Below are 14,306 nucleotides of genomic sequence, written 5' to 3' on the forward strand. Positions count from 1 at the left end.
TTGTTTTTTACTTCTCCAAGTAACTAGATTTCCTCCAACAAAAGAGCAATAACCCGAAGTGGATCTTTTATCATTCATACTGCCTGCCCAATCAACATCAGTGTAAACATCGACATGTAGGTGATTGTGCTTCTTACATAGTATACATTTTCCTGGAGTACCTTTCAAATATCTCAAGATTCAATAAACTACTTCAAAGTGAACTAACCCAGGAGCATGCATGAATTGACTCACCACACTAACTGCAAAAGTGATGTCAGGACGTGTATAAGAGAGGTATATGAGTTTCCCCACAAGTCTTTGGTACTTCTTGGTTTCTTTTACCTCTTTTTCTGTTGCAACTACCAATTTTAAATTTTGCTAGATAGAAGTTTCTGCTATTTTGCAACCAAGTAAACCTGTCTCATTCAGTAGGTCAAGAATATATTTCCTTTGGTTGAAAAGAATACCACTTTTATATTAAATAAATGGTGAGACAAAACTCAAAGTACAAGAGAATTATACAATGAGCAATAGGTGTAAAGATTGGCAAGCGCACCTGGACATCTCAACTAGGTTGACACCCTATAGCGCCCTCATCATATCCAAAAAACAGACAAACATACGCTAACAGGAAAATAGAAGCGGCTGAAACACAGCCAAACACAATACAAACAGCCTAACTAGACCAAACAAGCGGCCGGTATAAGAGAGAACTACAAAGTGAATAGAACCAAGGGAGAATGAAAGCAGAAAACAAGAAAAAAAAAGTAGCTGATGGAGCTAAGAACCGCAATTAGGAGGGGAGAATAAATGCTCACCAGTTGAGGTTGAAATCCAGGATGTTGTAGCTATTAAAATGTTTGGAGAGGATGCACCAAGAAGAAGCAAGATGACGGGCAAATTCAAAGCAATTTTGGCAACCAAACGACTTATCGTTAAGCACCCTCTAGTTTCTCTCAAACCATAATTCTGCCAATAAAGCCTTAACCGCATTAAGCCAAAGTAAACAGATGGGTTTATTAAAGCTTGTTCCAACTAGAAGTTGTTGCACATTCCCCCGGGGGAACCTGTTATTTCCCATGTGTTGCCAAGTCTAAAAGTGCCAAGTCTTAGAGGTAGGTCTGTTATTTCCCTTGTGTTGTTCTTTTCCAAGGCCTTTATTTCGTCTAATACAACTTGCTTCCAATTGATGTCTTTGAGGGCTTCATAGACATTGTTCGGAATGTGTATTTTGGATAGTGTAGTTGTGAATGCTTTGAACTTGGGGGGAGAGATTTTTGTAGGATAGGTAGTTTTGGATGAGATGCATCGTACAAGTTCTTACCCCTTTCCGTTTTGCAACCGGAAGATCAATGTCTTCAATGAGTGTTTCCGTTGTGGAGTTGTAGACATGATTTTCCTGCATTTCGGTTGGGTTTTGATTGAGTATTGGTTCATGTCCAAGGGTGTTTTTTCTTCTAGTATAGACAATAGGATCTTTTCTACCATCAAGTGAGTTTTGATTGGAAACATCAGTTTCATGTACACAAGGAGCACAAGGAGCACTCCCTTCAACGAGATCTAGTTTTTGGTTTCCTTCGTTTTCAAGAAGAATTTCGTTTTCAAGGAGAGTGGAAGATTCGTGGTGCCTTGCTTTTGAAAGTAAGGTTGAGTTTCAAAGAAGGTTACATCCATGGAGGTATAGAACATTTTAGTGGTTGGTGAATAGCATTTCTATCCTTTTCGGCTTGGAGCATAATCGAGAAAGATGCATTTGATTTCCTTAGGATCTAATTTACTTCTATTGGGTTTATGATCTTTAACTAAGATTGTACAACCAAATATTTTTAAAGGAACTTGAGAAAATAATCTATCATGTGGAAATACTTCCTTAAGTTTTTGTAAGGGAGTTTTAAAGCCTCATACCCGAGAGGGCATTCTATTAATAAGGTAGGTGGCTGTTAGAACAACTTCTCCCCAAAAACGATGGGGGTGTTTGCGTGAAGCATTAAAGTTCTAGAAACTTCTAAGAGATGTCTGTTTTTTTCTCTCCTCAATTCCATTTTGTTGGGCAGTGTTAGGACATATACTTAAGTGGGCAATACCTTTTTCTTTTAGAAGTTTTTTTAAGGAAGTGTTAAAATAATCTTTAGCATTATCAATGTGAAGGATTTGGATTTCAGTGTTAAAGAGATTGAGAATCATGGCAAACATGTTTTGGAATATGGTAGTGACTTCAAATTTTTCTTTCATTAAAAACACCCAAGTAAGTCTAGTGTGATCATCGATAAAGGAAACAAACCATTTAGCTCCTGTTACATTCCGAGCTCTACTAGGTCCGCAAACATCACTATACATCATAGAAAAAGGATAAGAGGGTTTATATGTGCTTACCGGATACGAGGATCGAGCAAACTTTTCCATTTCACAAGACTCACATTGAAAAACCTGAGAACTTTTATTAAAAATATCTGGAAAAATATGTTTCAAATATAAAAAATTGGGATGTCCTAAACGATTATGCCATAGCATTATTGTACTAGCATAATTGTCTTTAGAAGCAACAAAAGTTGATGTACTATCATAATTGTCATTAGAAGCAACAAAAGTAGATGTACTATCATAATTTTCTTAAGAAATAACAAAAATAGATTTGCTAAGACCTAACTCCTTGACTTGAGGCTTAAGAGCATTTAGTATGTAGAGACCCAAGGTTTCCTTAGCATTGTCAATCATCTTCCCCGAATTCAAATCCTGAAATATGCAATTATTTGAGTAGAAAGTTGCACTGCAATTTTTCATAAGAGTTTGCTTATGGAAAGGAGATTGCATCTAAGATTTGGGACATACAACACATTTTCTAACACAAGATCTTTAGATACAAAGACATTGTTAGTTCCTATTACTTTAGAATAGGTACCATCAGCAATCTTTACAGTAATTTGACGATTACAGTTGGTATAGTTAGTTAAAAGTGAGATATCACCTGTCATATGATCTAATGCTCCCGAATCAATAATCCAAATACTACAATTTTCTTTGGTTGCATTAAGAGCCCAAAGGAACTTACCTAATTGTGCCACTGTTGCTACACTGGTTTCTGATGTTTTTCGAGTAGATTTTGGTTGACCAAATAGTTTTTGGAGAAGGTCCAACTGCTCCTTAGTAAACACATTATGTTCAGAGTTGAAGTTACCTTCAGATGTTGTACTTGCTTGGTAGGTCTTTCCACGTTCGTCTTCTGCACCTTTGTTTGGCTTCCAATCTGGAGGTTTACTATGAATATTCCAACACACTTCTTTAGTGTGTCCTAGTTTTTTACAATGTTCACACCATGGTCTTGGTTTTCGTTGCCGATTCTCAGTTCCTGTGTAGTTCTGGTTTCGATTGTAACGATTATCATGAGTATTTATATATACCTCATTACCAAGGTTTCGAGCAATTAAAGCCGATCCTTCAGATTCAGAGCTTGCAGTCACTCCTAACATTAGTTTCTTCCTACTTTCTTGTCTTCTTACTTTTGCAACTTCTCTGATGTTAGGTAATGGTTTAATGGCTAAGATTCTATCATGTACCTCATCTAGTTCTTTATTAAGGCCAAGGAGAAATTTGAACCCTCGTTTCTTATTAACTATCTTTTTTAATGTAGCTCCATCTGTAGTGCAGTCCCATTTGTGGCTTTCAAAATACATCAAGTTGCTGCTAAAGACGAGACAGTTGAGTGAAATAGTACTTGACTTGTATATCCCCTTGCCGTAGCTCGTGAATTTTGCCTTCAATTTCAAATGACTCCACTATATTTTCTTGGTCAGAATAAGTTTCACCAGCTGCTTCCCAGATTTCGTTTGCAGTTGAGAAGAGTAGAAATCCTTCACCAATCTCTGTCGTCGTGGAGTTGATTAGCCATGACAACCATATTATTTTTCGCTTTCCATGTCTTGTATTTTTTATCAGCTGGGTCTGGGATAGGAGTTTTGCTTGACAGATAATCTTCCTTTCTTTTTTCACATATAAACATCATAACAGATTGTGACCAATGGAGATAATTTGTTCCATTTAATTTGTGATTAGTAATTGGGAGTATGATCCCTTCTGTATTGTTAGAATTTACTGATGCCATAAAAATTGATAGGGAAAAAGGAAAAAACACACCCCCATACCCGAATTCTTAAAAAAAAAATTCTCAAACCTGGTTGAATTTTGACCCGACCCGATTGATAGAATACTCCCACGATTAAATCACAAACCCACAAAGACTGGCGACCTACGACTTCAAACTCGATTACAAATAGCAAAACTCGATACTCGATACCACAAACTCGATACTCGATAACACGATACTTGATAACACAATACTCAATAACAAAACCAAAACCCTTAACGATGCTTCAATACTCGACAACACACATGGATTAGATCGAACAAACCCACGACAACACGATACTCGATCAAAGAACACGTTTCGGCTGGGGTTGCTTCGGACTAGATCGATACTCGAAGAACGAGATTCAGCCGTCGTGAATGATGGAGCACGGATTCGCTTCGGACGTGAAGCTCCAAGTTGTGGATGGTGGGTTTTGTGACGCACAGCTTCAAACAAATTGGTAAGTTTGAATTTTCAATATTTTGTTTTTCTTTGCTAGGGTTTTGGACGTAAAACCTATGAAAATGATTTAGAGAGATGGCTTTGATACTATGTTGAAATTCTGATTTTTCTCAATGTTTTTCTACCTTCATTTTACAAGGGAGAATCTCCCTTATGTATACAACAATGTTTGCCAAATATGGAAAAGACCCATAATGATAAAAATGGACATGTGGAAAGAATAATACTAAAAAGGATAAATACAAATTACAAGGAATAACATTCCAAATGGACAAGGGGAAGGACAAGTCTTTCCATGAGAAAAAAAAAATGAATGAGGTGGGATGCCATAATTATTGAAGAGGATTTCGAATAGTCTGAAGCTGTTGTGGCTGAATTAAATCAGGTCAATCATGCTATTCTCTATCCTATTTATTCCCCAATTGATGCTCCCAAGGAACCATTCACTGATAAAGGAAAAGTTGTTAAGGTCTCCTGGAATTTAGAAGAGAGATTTGAATAATCAGCCTCTGTGGAAGATGAAAGTTACTTGTTGAAGGTGCTGACGTTTTTCTCTCTCCTGTTATTAGTTCGGTTCAGGTTTCCAAGACAGCTTTTAATTCAAAAGAAGGCACCCCAAAGGTTTTATTGGAAAATGCATCTCTCTAATGTTATTAATGATCAATTATTGCAGCCTACTTTGTCTCTAGGTACCAAAGGAGTTAATTTATCTTCAACATTTAATTTGGTGGCCAATAGCTTTAAAAATTCGGTGGAGGAAGTGGAAAAGTCTGATTCCCCAGTCTTTAAAACTCCTCTTCAAGAATTAAAAAGGCCTACCTACATGCCTTCTTATAAAAAAAATTTATTCTCGTAAATGTGGGGCTTCATTTTTTTCAAAGGATGCCGATTTTAATCCTGATATAATTGAAGTTTGTTGCATTCTTGCCCAAGTTCCAGCACTAATTAGGAAACAACCCGAGATTTCTTGCTCCAACCATGCTGTCACTAAAACAATTATTCCAATTCCGAATGGAAAATTCAATCTAACAAGGGAAGTTCTATCCATTTCAAGTCCAAAAAGTCATGAGATAGAGAAGAATTCGATGACGACTCTCCGGCAAGTGTGAGCAGTGAAGAACCAGAAATTTTGGTTCCAAATTCGGCCTCAGATCATGAAGATATTATTTTTGGGAAAGAGATTGCTATAGATGTGTCTACCTAGTTGAGATATCTGGGTGCTTCTACTGATTCTAACTTTCTATGTTCTTGTATTTTACTTTTTTGTTTCGTTGTATTTTGAGCATTAGCCTTTTTTCAATTTATCAATGAAAAGTTCTATTTTTGTTTCAAAAACCCGGAAGAGTTATTCATCACAAGTCAATTTAATTTTGCTGGAACTTGGAATCTCAGTAGTTCATAAAATATCTAGAAGAGTTTTGTGATTGTTTTCTGAAGTTGGTGGTTTTGATTATTTCTGAAACGTGTGGTTTTGATTAATTTGGTTCATTATGTTTGACTCTGTTATTTCTTGTGGTTTGAGTTCCTAGTTGGAAAATGGGTCTTTCTTGATTTTGTTTGTAAGAGTATACCCAGTAACATCCTTGGCCTGGTGGTAGTCATGCATGCCTAAATTACCCTTTCACCCCTGAGAGTCCACCCAGAGTGCCTTTTTCTGTTTTAATCCAGATCTCATGGCGATCATGTCAATTACTAGAGGGAGTTGTTCCTTGGTTGCTGTTGTGAATGTTTTTAGTTTTGTTGAGAATGGATCAAGACTAGCCCTCAGGTAAAACTAAGCCTTTGGGAAGAAGGCTATCAAATCGTTAATTTTGCTGCTGGTTTTAGTAATAAAAGGGATGGTTAAAGCTTTGGGTTTTGAATTTAAAGCAGTATCAACTGGATCAACAACAATGTGCATCCTATTCGCTCTCAGTTGAAAATGGTCCAACCTTTTGAGCACTCATTGAACTTGCTTGCTTGGTTAGTGCAATTGGGAATGTTGACAAGTCTTTTGGACTATTTTTGTCAGTTTCATTCGGGAAACGTGAACCAAGGATTCTTTCATGGTTTGTCCTTATTTGGACGGTTCGTGTTGAAGTTGCTTGGATTAATGTTTCCTTGTCGTGTACTCTTTTCAAAGCTATTGCTGACCTCTCCATCCAAGTCTTGTGCCTTACACTGGAGTGCTTTAATTTTACTTTTTTGAATTATTGATGTATTGAAGATGTTTTTGAATTGTATTGTTGGATATTAGTATTTTCTTTTGTATTCCTTTGTCCATTGTTTGTGATAGCTTGTTTCTTGTATTTGGTCATTATGAGATTGTCAACCTAGTTGAGATCTCTAGATGCACCCACTGATCCTTTAGCTCTTTGTACTATTGTATCTCGGTTTGTTCTTTGAACATTACTCTCATTTCATTGAATAATGAAGAGGCTTGTTTTCTTTTGAAACAAAAAAAAAAAAAAAAAATGAGAGAACGGGGATAAACGGAAAGAGGGGAAGAGAGTGAGGAAAGGGAGGAGAGAGAAGAGAGCAAACCTTTTCCAGATTTATCCTAGATGGTGTGTGGTAGTTTTTATGAAGTTATTGTGGAGAGATTGTGACCAACTCGAATCGGTCATAGTTGATAGGTTGTAATTTCCTCAATGGAGAATTATAAGTAAATAAAGGATACCTACCATAAACCTATTAATTTTTTTTTATTATTATTTTGCATATTTCCTAATATTATACTACTTCAAGATTAAATAACGTCAATGTTATTATGTCTTGCGATTACAGACACTTGTAATCAGCAAATCGAAGAAAGGGGGGAGGGGGGAAGAGAGTGAGAGAAGGGAGGAGGGAGAAGAGAGCACACCTTTTCTAGATTTATCCTAGATGGTATGTGGTAGTTTTTATGAAGTTCGTGTTGGAGAGATTGTGACCCTCTCGAATCGGTCATAGTTGATAGGTTGTAATTTTCTCACTGGGGAATTATAAGTAAATAAAGGATACCTAGCATAAACCTATTAGTTTTTTTATTATTTTGCATATCTCTTGATATTATACTACTTCAAGATTAAATAACGTCAATGTTATTATGTTCTGCGATTACAGACACTTGTAATCAACAAATCAAAAAAACAGTCTAAAGAGGGATTGCAACGTACAGACAAGAGAATTGGTCTCATGAATGAGATTTTAGCTGCCATGGACACAGTGAAGTATAAAAAATATAAGAATAATGAATAAAATACTCCTAGTTTTATTATCTAAAACTTAACTGATAATTTTGATGGCTGTTGGAAATGGTAGGTGTTACGCTTGGGAGGAAAGCTTTCAGTCAAAAGTACAAGGTATTCGAAATGACGAGTTGGCATGGTTTCGTCGAGCATCACATCTTGGGGCGGTATGTTATAATTGTTTCTAATGTTATCTTTTGTATAATATTTTATATTTAAGATTGCTCCCTTACTTCTCTTTTTTTTAGGAAAGGAATACACAACTTTTCATTGATAAAATGAAAAGAGATTATCACTCAAAATACAAGGAAACAAAATAAAGAGCTGTAAAATTTAAAAAGTACAATCTCAAGAAAACCATGCTTTAGAACAAAGATTAATTAGAAAATGAAGCCCCCTAATTAAACAAAATCTTGAAAAGAAAAATTCACATAAAACTTAGTTAGAGAACACCAAAACACAGGGATAATCCTTGCAGCTTCAAAAACAATCAAGCCAATGAAGGGAATTAACAAGGGAAACACTTTGATTTCTCTCGAACCAACAATCAACAATTAAGGCTTTGACAGCCATAGACCAAAGCAAATGGGAATGAGGCTTCATTTGAGTACCAACTATAGCTTAAAAACAATTCTTTGAAGGAGTCTCCGAAGTCTCAATGAAGATGGAGGAGTGATAACAAAATCTTCCAACATGCCTTTCTTCCTTTATTCCTTCCAAAAAGCCTTTAAGGGGGTGTTTGTTTCAAGGGTTGGGATTGGATGGGTTAGGCATCCTAAGCCCAACCCTTGTTTGGGGCATGGATTTAGGAAGCCTTGTCTTCCTAAATCCTTTTCCCATCAGTTTGAATAGTATTTACTGTTCAAACCCATGGGTTACCCCCTCATTTTTTTTCCTAATTTAATCTAGGAAGCACATCGGCCAACCTTCGGACCACCTTCGGTGACCAACTCCGGCAGCCACCTCCAACGAATGCCGCTGGCCAACTTTGGCACCACCTCTGGCTGCCACCTCCAGCGACCGCCATCGGCCAATTCCAGTCACCACCTTCTGCGACCATCATTGGCCAACTCCGGCCACCACCTCGGTTATAACAACCCAGATTTGTACGTATACAGGAAATTAAATTGTCAAATATTAAGCAGGACGAAATTTTATTTAAAGGGGTGGAAATGTAGAAGAAGAAAAAAATGAATAATTGGAAATTGAAAATTTATTGGATTAATTGGAAATTTATTCATTATCCAAAAATAATGAATAAGGGAGCAGAATCAGGAAGGATTAATTGGAAGATTGGACGCTAGCCAATTCAGGAGACAACGGGCAGTAGATAACTTTTGTTTGGACACTACTCATTGGAAGAATTGGAGGTGAATGCCCATATACTCTTAAAATTTGAAAGAGTAAAAAAGAGGAAGTGGAATCCACAAGCAGTGAAGGCAACCACGCGTGAAAACTAGCGAGATTAGAGAGAACATTGGAGAGAGCGAGAGTAAAAAGAGCGAGATTCTTAGCGTGACAGTACGAAAGAGCGGGAGCAGGAGCGAGAGTGGGAGCAGGAGCGAGAGCGGGAGCGGGAGCGGGAGCGAGAGCGAGACCAGCGACAGCGACAGCGAGAGCGCGACTAGCGACAGCGACAGCGTGACCGGCGACAGTGAGAGCGCGACTGGCGACAGTGAGAGCGCGACTGGCGACAGTGAGAGCAAAAGCGGAAGTCGCGAGAGCCAAACCAGCGAGAAAGCTGGAGAGAGCGAGATTTGGATAGAAGCGTGGATTATGCGTTGAATTTGGCTACGATCTTATAGATTATACATAGAAAAACCCTAAAATTGAATACAAACAAAGAATGATGACGTAAGGGCAAACGTTAGCCAAGATTAGGTGTCTTATTGAGAGGAATCCTTAAACCTTAAGTAATTCTAAAGAAGCCACCTGTAGGATGATTTGTCACACTGAGAGGAGCTGAAAACTACTATAAATAGGACCCTTTGCCGAAGATTTAACCCATTCTCAAACAAATCTCAGTAACAAACAATCGTGTGAAAAAGTAAGTGTGAGTGAGGAAGTTCTGTGAGATTAAAAGAGAAAAGCTCGGGTAAGGTGCTGCCCAAATTTCTTCTTTTGATTTAAAAATGGAAAGCTCTACTGATCAAATCATAAAGAATAATAAGGAATAATTAGATCACAGTCAAAGTAAGTAGTTTATCTCACCCTCTCTTTAAGTGTTCTATGGTAGTGTACCTTTATTATGTTGCATGATTATGTTATTGTTATGTTGCATTACATGTTTAGAACACGTTTCTCTACAAGGGACCCCATGCATTATGTTTGTTCACGATCATGTTAAAATCAAGTTTTAATTAGGTGTAGGTTATGCTTTCAGGGCTGGTAGGGTATGTATGGTTGCACCCCTCTAGTCCAATCTTACGTTTATGCTAATGGTTGTTGTTGGATGCGACTCTGGCCCTACTGACTGCATGACCCGCTAATCATCAGATGGGTTAGTTTCCGCTTAAGTCCTCATCTTCCTATCAGGGCGGAGAAATTTATGCTTCCAAGGCTGGCAGGGCATGTATGGTTGCACCCCTCCAGGCCTAATCTTACGTTATGTTTATGCTAGGGACTAGTAGGGTATGTATGGTTGCACCCCTCTAGTCCAATATTACGTTTATGCTAATGGTTAATGTTGGATGCGACTCTGGCTCTACTGACTGCATGACCCGCTAATCATCAGATGGGTTAGTTTTCGCTTAGGTCGTCATCTTCCTATCAGGGCGGAGAGATTTATGTTGGAAGCATAACCGACCACCACATGTTATTATACGTTTTCGGTCCCGATCATATGTTTTCATGACATGTTGCTTGTAATTGTGCATTTGGTCACTACCCTACGTGAGAACTACTGACTGGGTATATTATATACTCATCCTATATTTTTACAGACTTTGTAGGTAAGGACACAGCGTAGATGGCAGAATTGGACGTCGCTCAAATGGCCAACCATCAAACTCACTATTATAGGCATATGCATTTTGTACCACCACGCTATTGTTTTATGGATCTTGGTGTTTTGATAAATAAACTTTTTATATAGTTTTCTATCTAATTAATAAAATTTAGATATGTTCTTTGAAATTTTCACCAAACTCATCTCATGATAGAAAAGTCTAAGTTTGCATGTCGTAGCGGTCGGATCATAATGTGCAAGGATCCGGGCGTTACAGTTTGATATCAGAGCGTTTGGGCCAAATAGGCTCTATTGCATTAGAAGAGTCGTGGTGTTTGATGGTTCGGCCTGTTAAGTGATGCCCATAGCCATGCCAAATACGCTGGTAAGTGGAATTTTCGAACATATAATTTAGTAAATAATTTAGTAAACATAGGTATGAGTTAAAAAAAAATGATTTGAGAATACAGGACTTTCCATTCTTCAATATTTGACGAATCATCCATGCATCCAACTATAACATTGAATTGGATAGAAATAGAACTAGTTTCCACCATATGAACATCCCAGAAGAACAAAAAGTAAATTGTGACACCTCCATGTTAAGAGGCGATGCAACGTTCTGGTGGAAATCCACACAAAGAACAATCAAAGGTATAGTCTCATGGCAGCAATTCAATCAGGCTTTTTACAATAAGTATTTCCCTTTGACAGTGAGATATCAAAAGGAAGTGGAATTTCTTAATCTTCGTCAAGAGAACATATCGGTGACAGAGTATGAACGAAAATTTGATCGCTTGTCCCACTTTGTCCCTCGATTAGTAGACACAAAAGAGAAGGTGGAAAGGTTTATTTGGGGATTAAGAGAAGGCATTCGAGGCATTGTTACTGCTTTCCGACACAAAGAGTATGCCCTTACCCTCGAGTCGGCCTTACTCATGGAAGTAGATCTTGCTACCAAAACCTCAACTTCTGAACGAGGATGCATGCCAAATGAAAAGAGGAAATTCGCTCAACAGGGCTTCCAACGCTCACAACGACAAGCAAAAATTTCCCAAAGCACTCGGGGCGTACAGTCACCACAGAAGAGTCAAACATTTACATATCCTAAGTGCAGAAATTGTGGAAAACACCATTAGGGGCAATGTCTTCGGAACTTAGGGGTGTGTTTCAACTGCGGCCAGACAGGTCACTATACAAAGGCTTGCCCAAAGCTCATCAACCAAGTATCAACGGCCTAGACCACCCAGCCTACTAGTAACAAGATTACCCAACAACAGAAAGGACGGGTGTTTGTTGTTACACGTTAAGAGGCAGAGGATCAAGATGTAGTTGTTATAGGTACATTACCCATCCTCGGGTATTATGCCTTTACTTTATTTGATTCGAGCTCTAGTCATTCATTCATCTCTACAATATTTGCACAACATGCTCAATTAACATCAAAGCCCTTAGGCTACATTCTATCCGTAGCTACTCCTGTCGGAGTATCTATGTTGGTCCACTCAGTAGTAGAAAACTGTGAATTGTCAGTATCAGGACATAAACTAGGGGTGACCCTTATCATCCTAGACATAGGTATTTCGACATAATAATAGTATGGACTGGTTAGCAGCAAACTATGGCCATAATAAAGAGGTCATATTCACCTTTCCAACAGGAACCAAGTTTAAGTTTAAGAGTTCTAATGCACCATCAGCCCCAAGAATAATTTCAGCCTTAAAAGCTAAACATTTGCTCAACCATAAGGCTTGGTCATATTTAGCAAGCGTAGTAGATTTACGAAACCAAAAGGATGAAATTAAGGCCATTCCTGTAATAAGGGAATTTAAGGATGTATTCCTAGAAGAGTTACCAAGAGTACCACCTAGTCAAGAAATAGAATTTTGTATAGATCTAATTCCCGGAGCTGAACCAATATCTAAAACACCATATAGAATGGCACCTGCGGAATTAAAAGAACTCAAAATACAATTACAAGAATTGTTAGATAAGGGATTTATACGCCCTAGCGTGTCTCCATGGGGAGCACCTGTTTTATTTGTTAAGAAAAAGGATGGATCAATGCGTTTATGTATAGATTATCGAGAGTTGAATAAGTTGACAATAAAGAATAAGTATCCACTCCTACACATTGATGACCTATTTGACCAATTACAAGGAGCCTCAGTATTCTCCAAATAGACTTACGATCTGGATATCATCAACTACGAATCAAGGAGTCGAATATACCCAAGACTACTTTCCGAACAAGATATGGGCATTATGAATTCGTTGTAATGCCCTTTGGATTAACGAATGTCCCCGCAGCCTTCATGGACTTGATGAATAGAATTTTTAAGGACCATCTTGATAACTTCGTGATCATATTTATAGATGATATTTTGGTCTATTCCAAGTCTAAGGCAGAACATGAAAAACATCTTAGGGACATCCTTTCCATATTAAGAAATGAAAAGTTGTATGCCAAATTCTCCAAGTGTGAGTTTTGGACGCAACAAGTTGCCTACCTAGGGCATATTGTAAAGCAAGAAGGAATCTTAGTGGATCCTGCTAAGACTGAAACAGTTAGCAAGTGGCCTCGCCCAACAACAGTCAGCGAAGTGCGCAGCTTCCTTGGATTAGCAGGATATAAGAACCAAGAAACTTATCTTTTTGATAACCAAGAAACTTTCTTTTTAACATTTGGAACGAGAAGACGAGATGAAAGACAAATACCCTTATCTTTTGGAACGAAAAGACGAGATGAAAGACAAATACCCTTATCTTTTTAAGAACCAAGAAACTTTCGAGGACGAAAGTTCTTAAGGGGGGGAGAATGTAACGACTCAGATTTGTACGTATACAGGAAATTAAATGTCAAATATTAAGCAGGACGAAATTTTATTTAAAGGGGTGAAAATTTAGAAGAAGAAGAAAAAAAAATGAATAATTGGAAATTGGAAATTTATTGGATTAATTGGAAATTTATTCATTATCCAAAAATAATGAATAAGGGAGTAGAATCAGGGAGGATTAATTGGAAGATTGGACGCTAGCCAATTCAAGAGATAACGGGCAGTAGATAACTTTTGTTTGAACACTACTCATTGGAAGAATTGGAGGTGAATGCCCATATACTCTTAAAATTTGAAAGAGTTGAAAAGAGGAAGTAGAATCCATAAGCAGTGAAGGCAACCACGCGTGAAAACTAGCGAGATTAGAGAGAACATTGGAGAGAGCGAGAGTAAAGAGAGCGAGAGTAAAAAGAGCGAGATTCTTAGCGAGACAGTAGGAAAGAGCGGGAGCGGGAGCGCGATCGAGACCAGCTACAGCGAGAGCGAGAGCGCGACCAACGACAGCGACAGCGAGAGCGAGAGTGGAAGTCGCGAGAGCCAAACTAGCGAGAAAGCTGGAGAGAGCGAGATTCTTCGGTTTGTTCGCCGCCGCAGTCATCAGCTGCCACCGCCGGGAAAAAAAAAAAAAAAAAACTATTTTTTCGACACCGCCCATTCCAAAGAGAAGCCCGGCCTCCGATCTACAAAACCCCCAAAGTCCGGTTGCCATCTGACCAGCGCATGAGGCTCACGCGCCGCCTATTCCA

General features: G+C 38.2%; 1 protein-coding gene across 3 annotated transcripts in view; it reads left to right on the plus strand.

Annotated features, from left to right (window-relative positions):
• LOC120069911 (ABC transporter C family member 2-like) overlaps positions 1-14,306 on the plus strand; it is a 121,072-nt gene that overhangs the window by 77,716 nt on the left and 29,050 nt on the right. For all 3 annotated transcript variants that reach the window (XR_016529687.1, XM_090313816.1, XM_090313817.1), the window contains exons 14-15: positions 7,652-7,758; positions 7,850-7,943. Coding sequence is in view for 2 of the 3 variants with exons in the window: in XM_090313816.1 (XP_090169942.1) it covers positions 7,652-7,758; positions 7,850-7,943 (201 nt within the window). In the remaining variant the exon portion in view is untranslated. The remainder of the gene's footprint in view (positions 1-7,651; positions 7,759-7,849; positions 7,944-14,306) is intronic.

Source organism: Benincasa hispida, chromosome 5 (genome assembly GCF_027475165.1).
Source record: "Benincasa hispida cultivar pf3 chromosome 5, pf3_genome.v1.1, whole genome shotgun sequence".
In the NCBI taxonomy this organism is placed as follows: domain Eukaryota; kingdom Viridiplantae; phylum Streptophyta; class Magnoliopsida; order Cucurbitales; family Cucurbitaceae; genus Benincasa; species Benincasa hispida.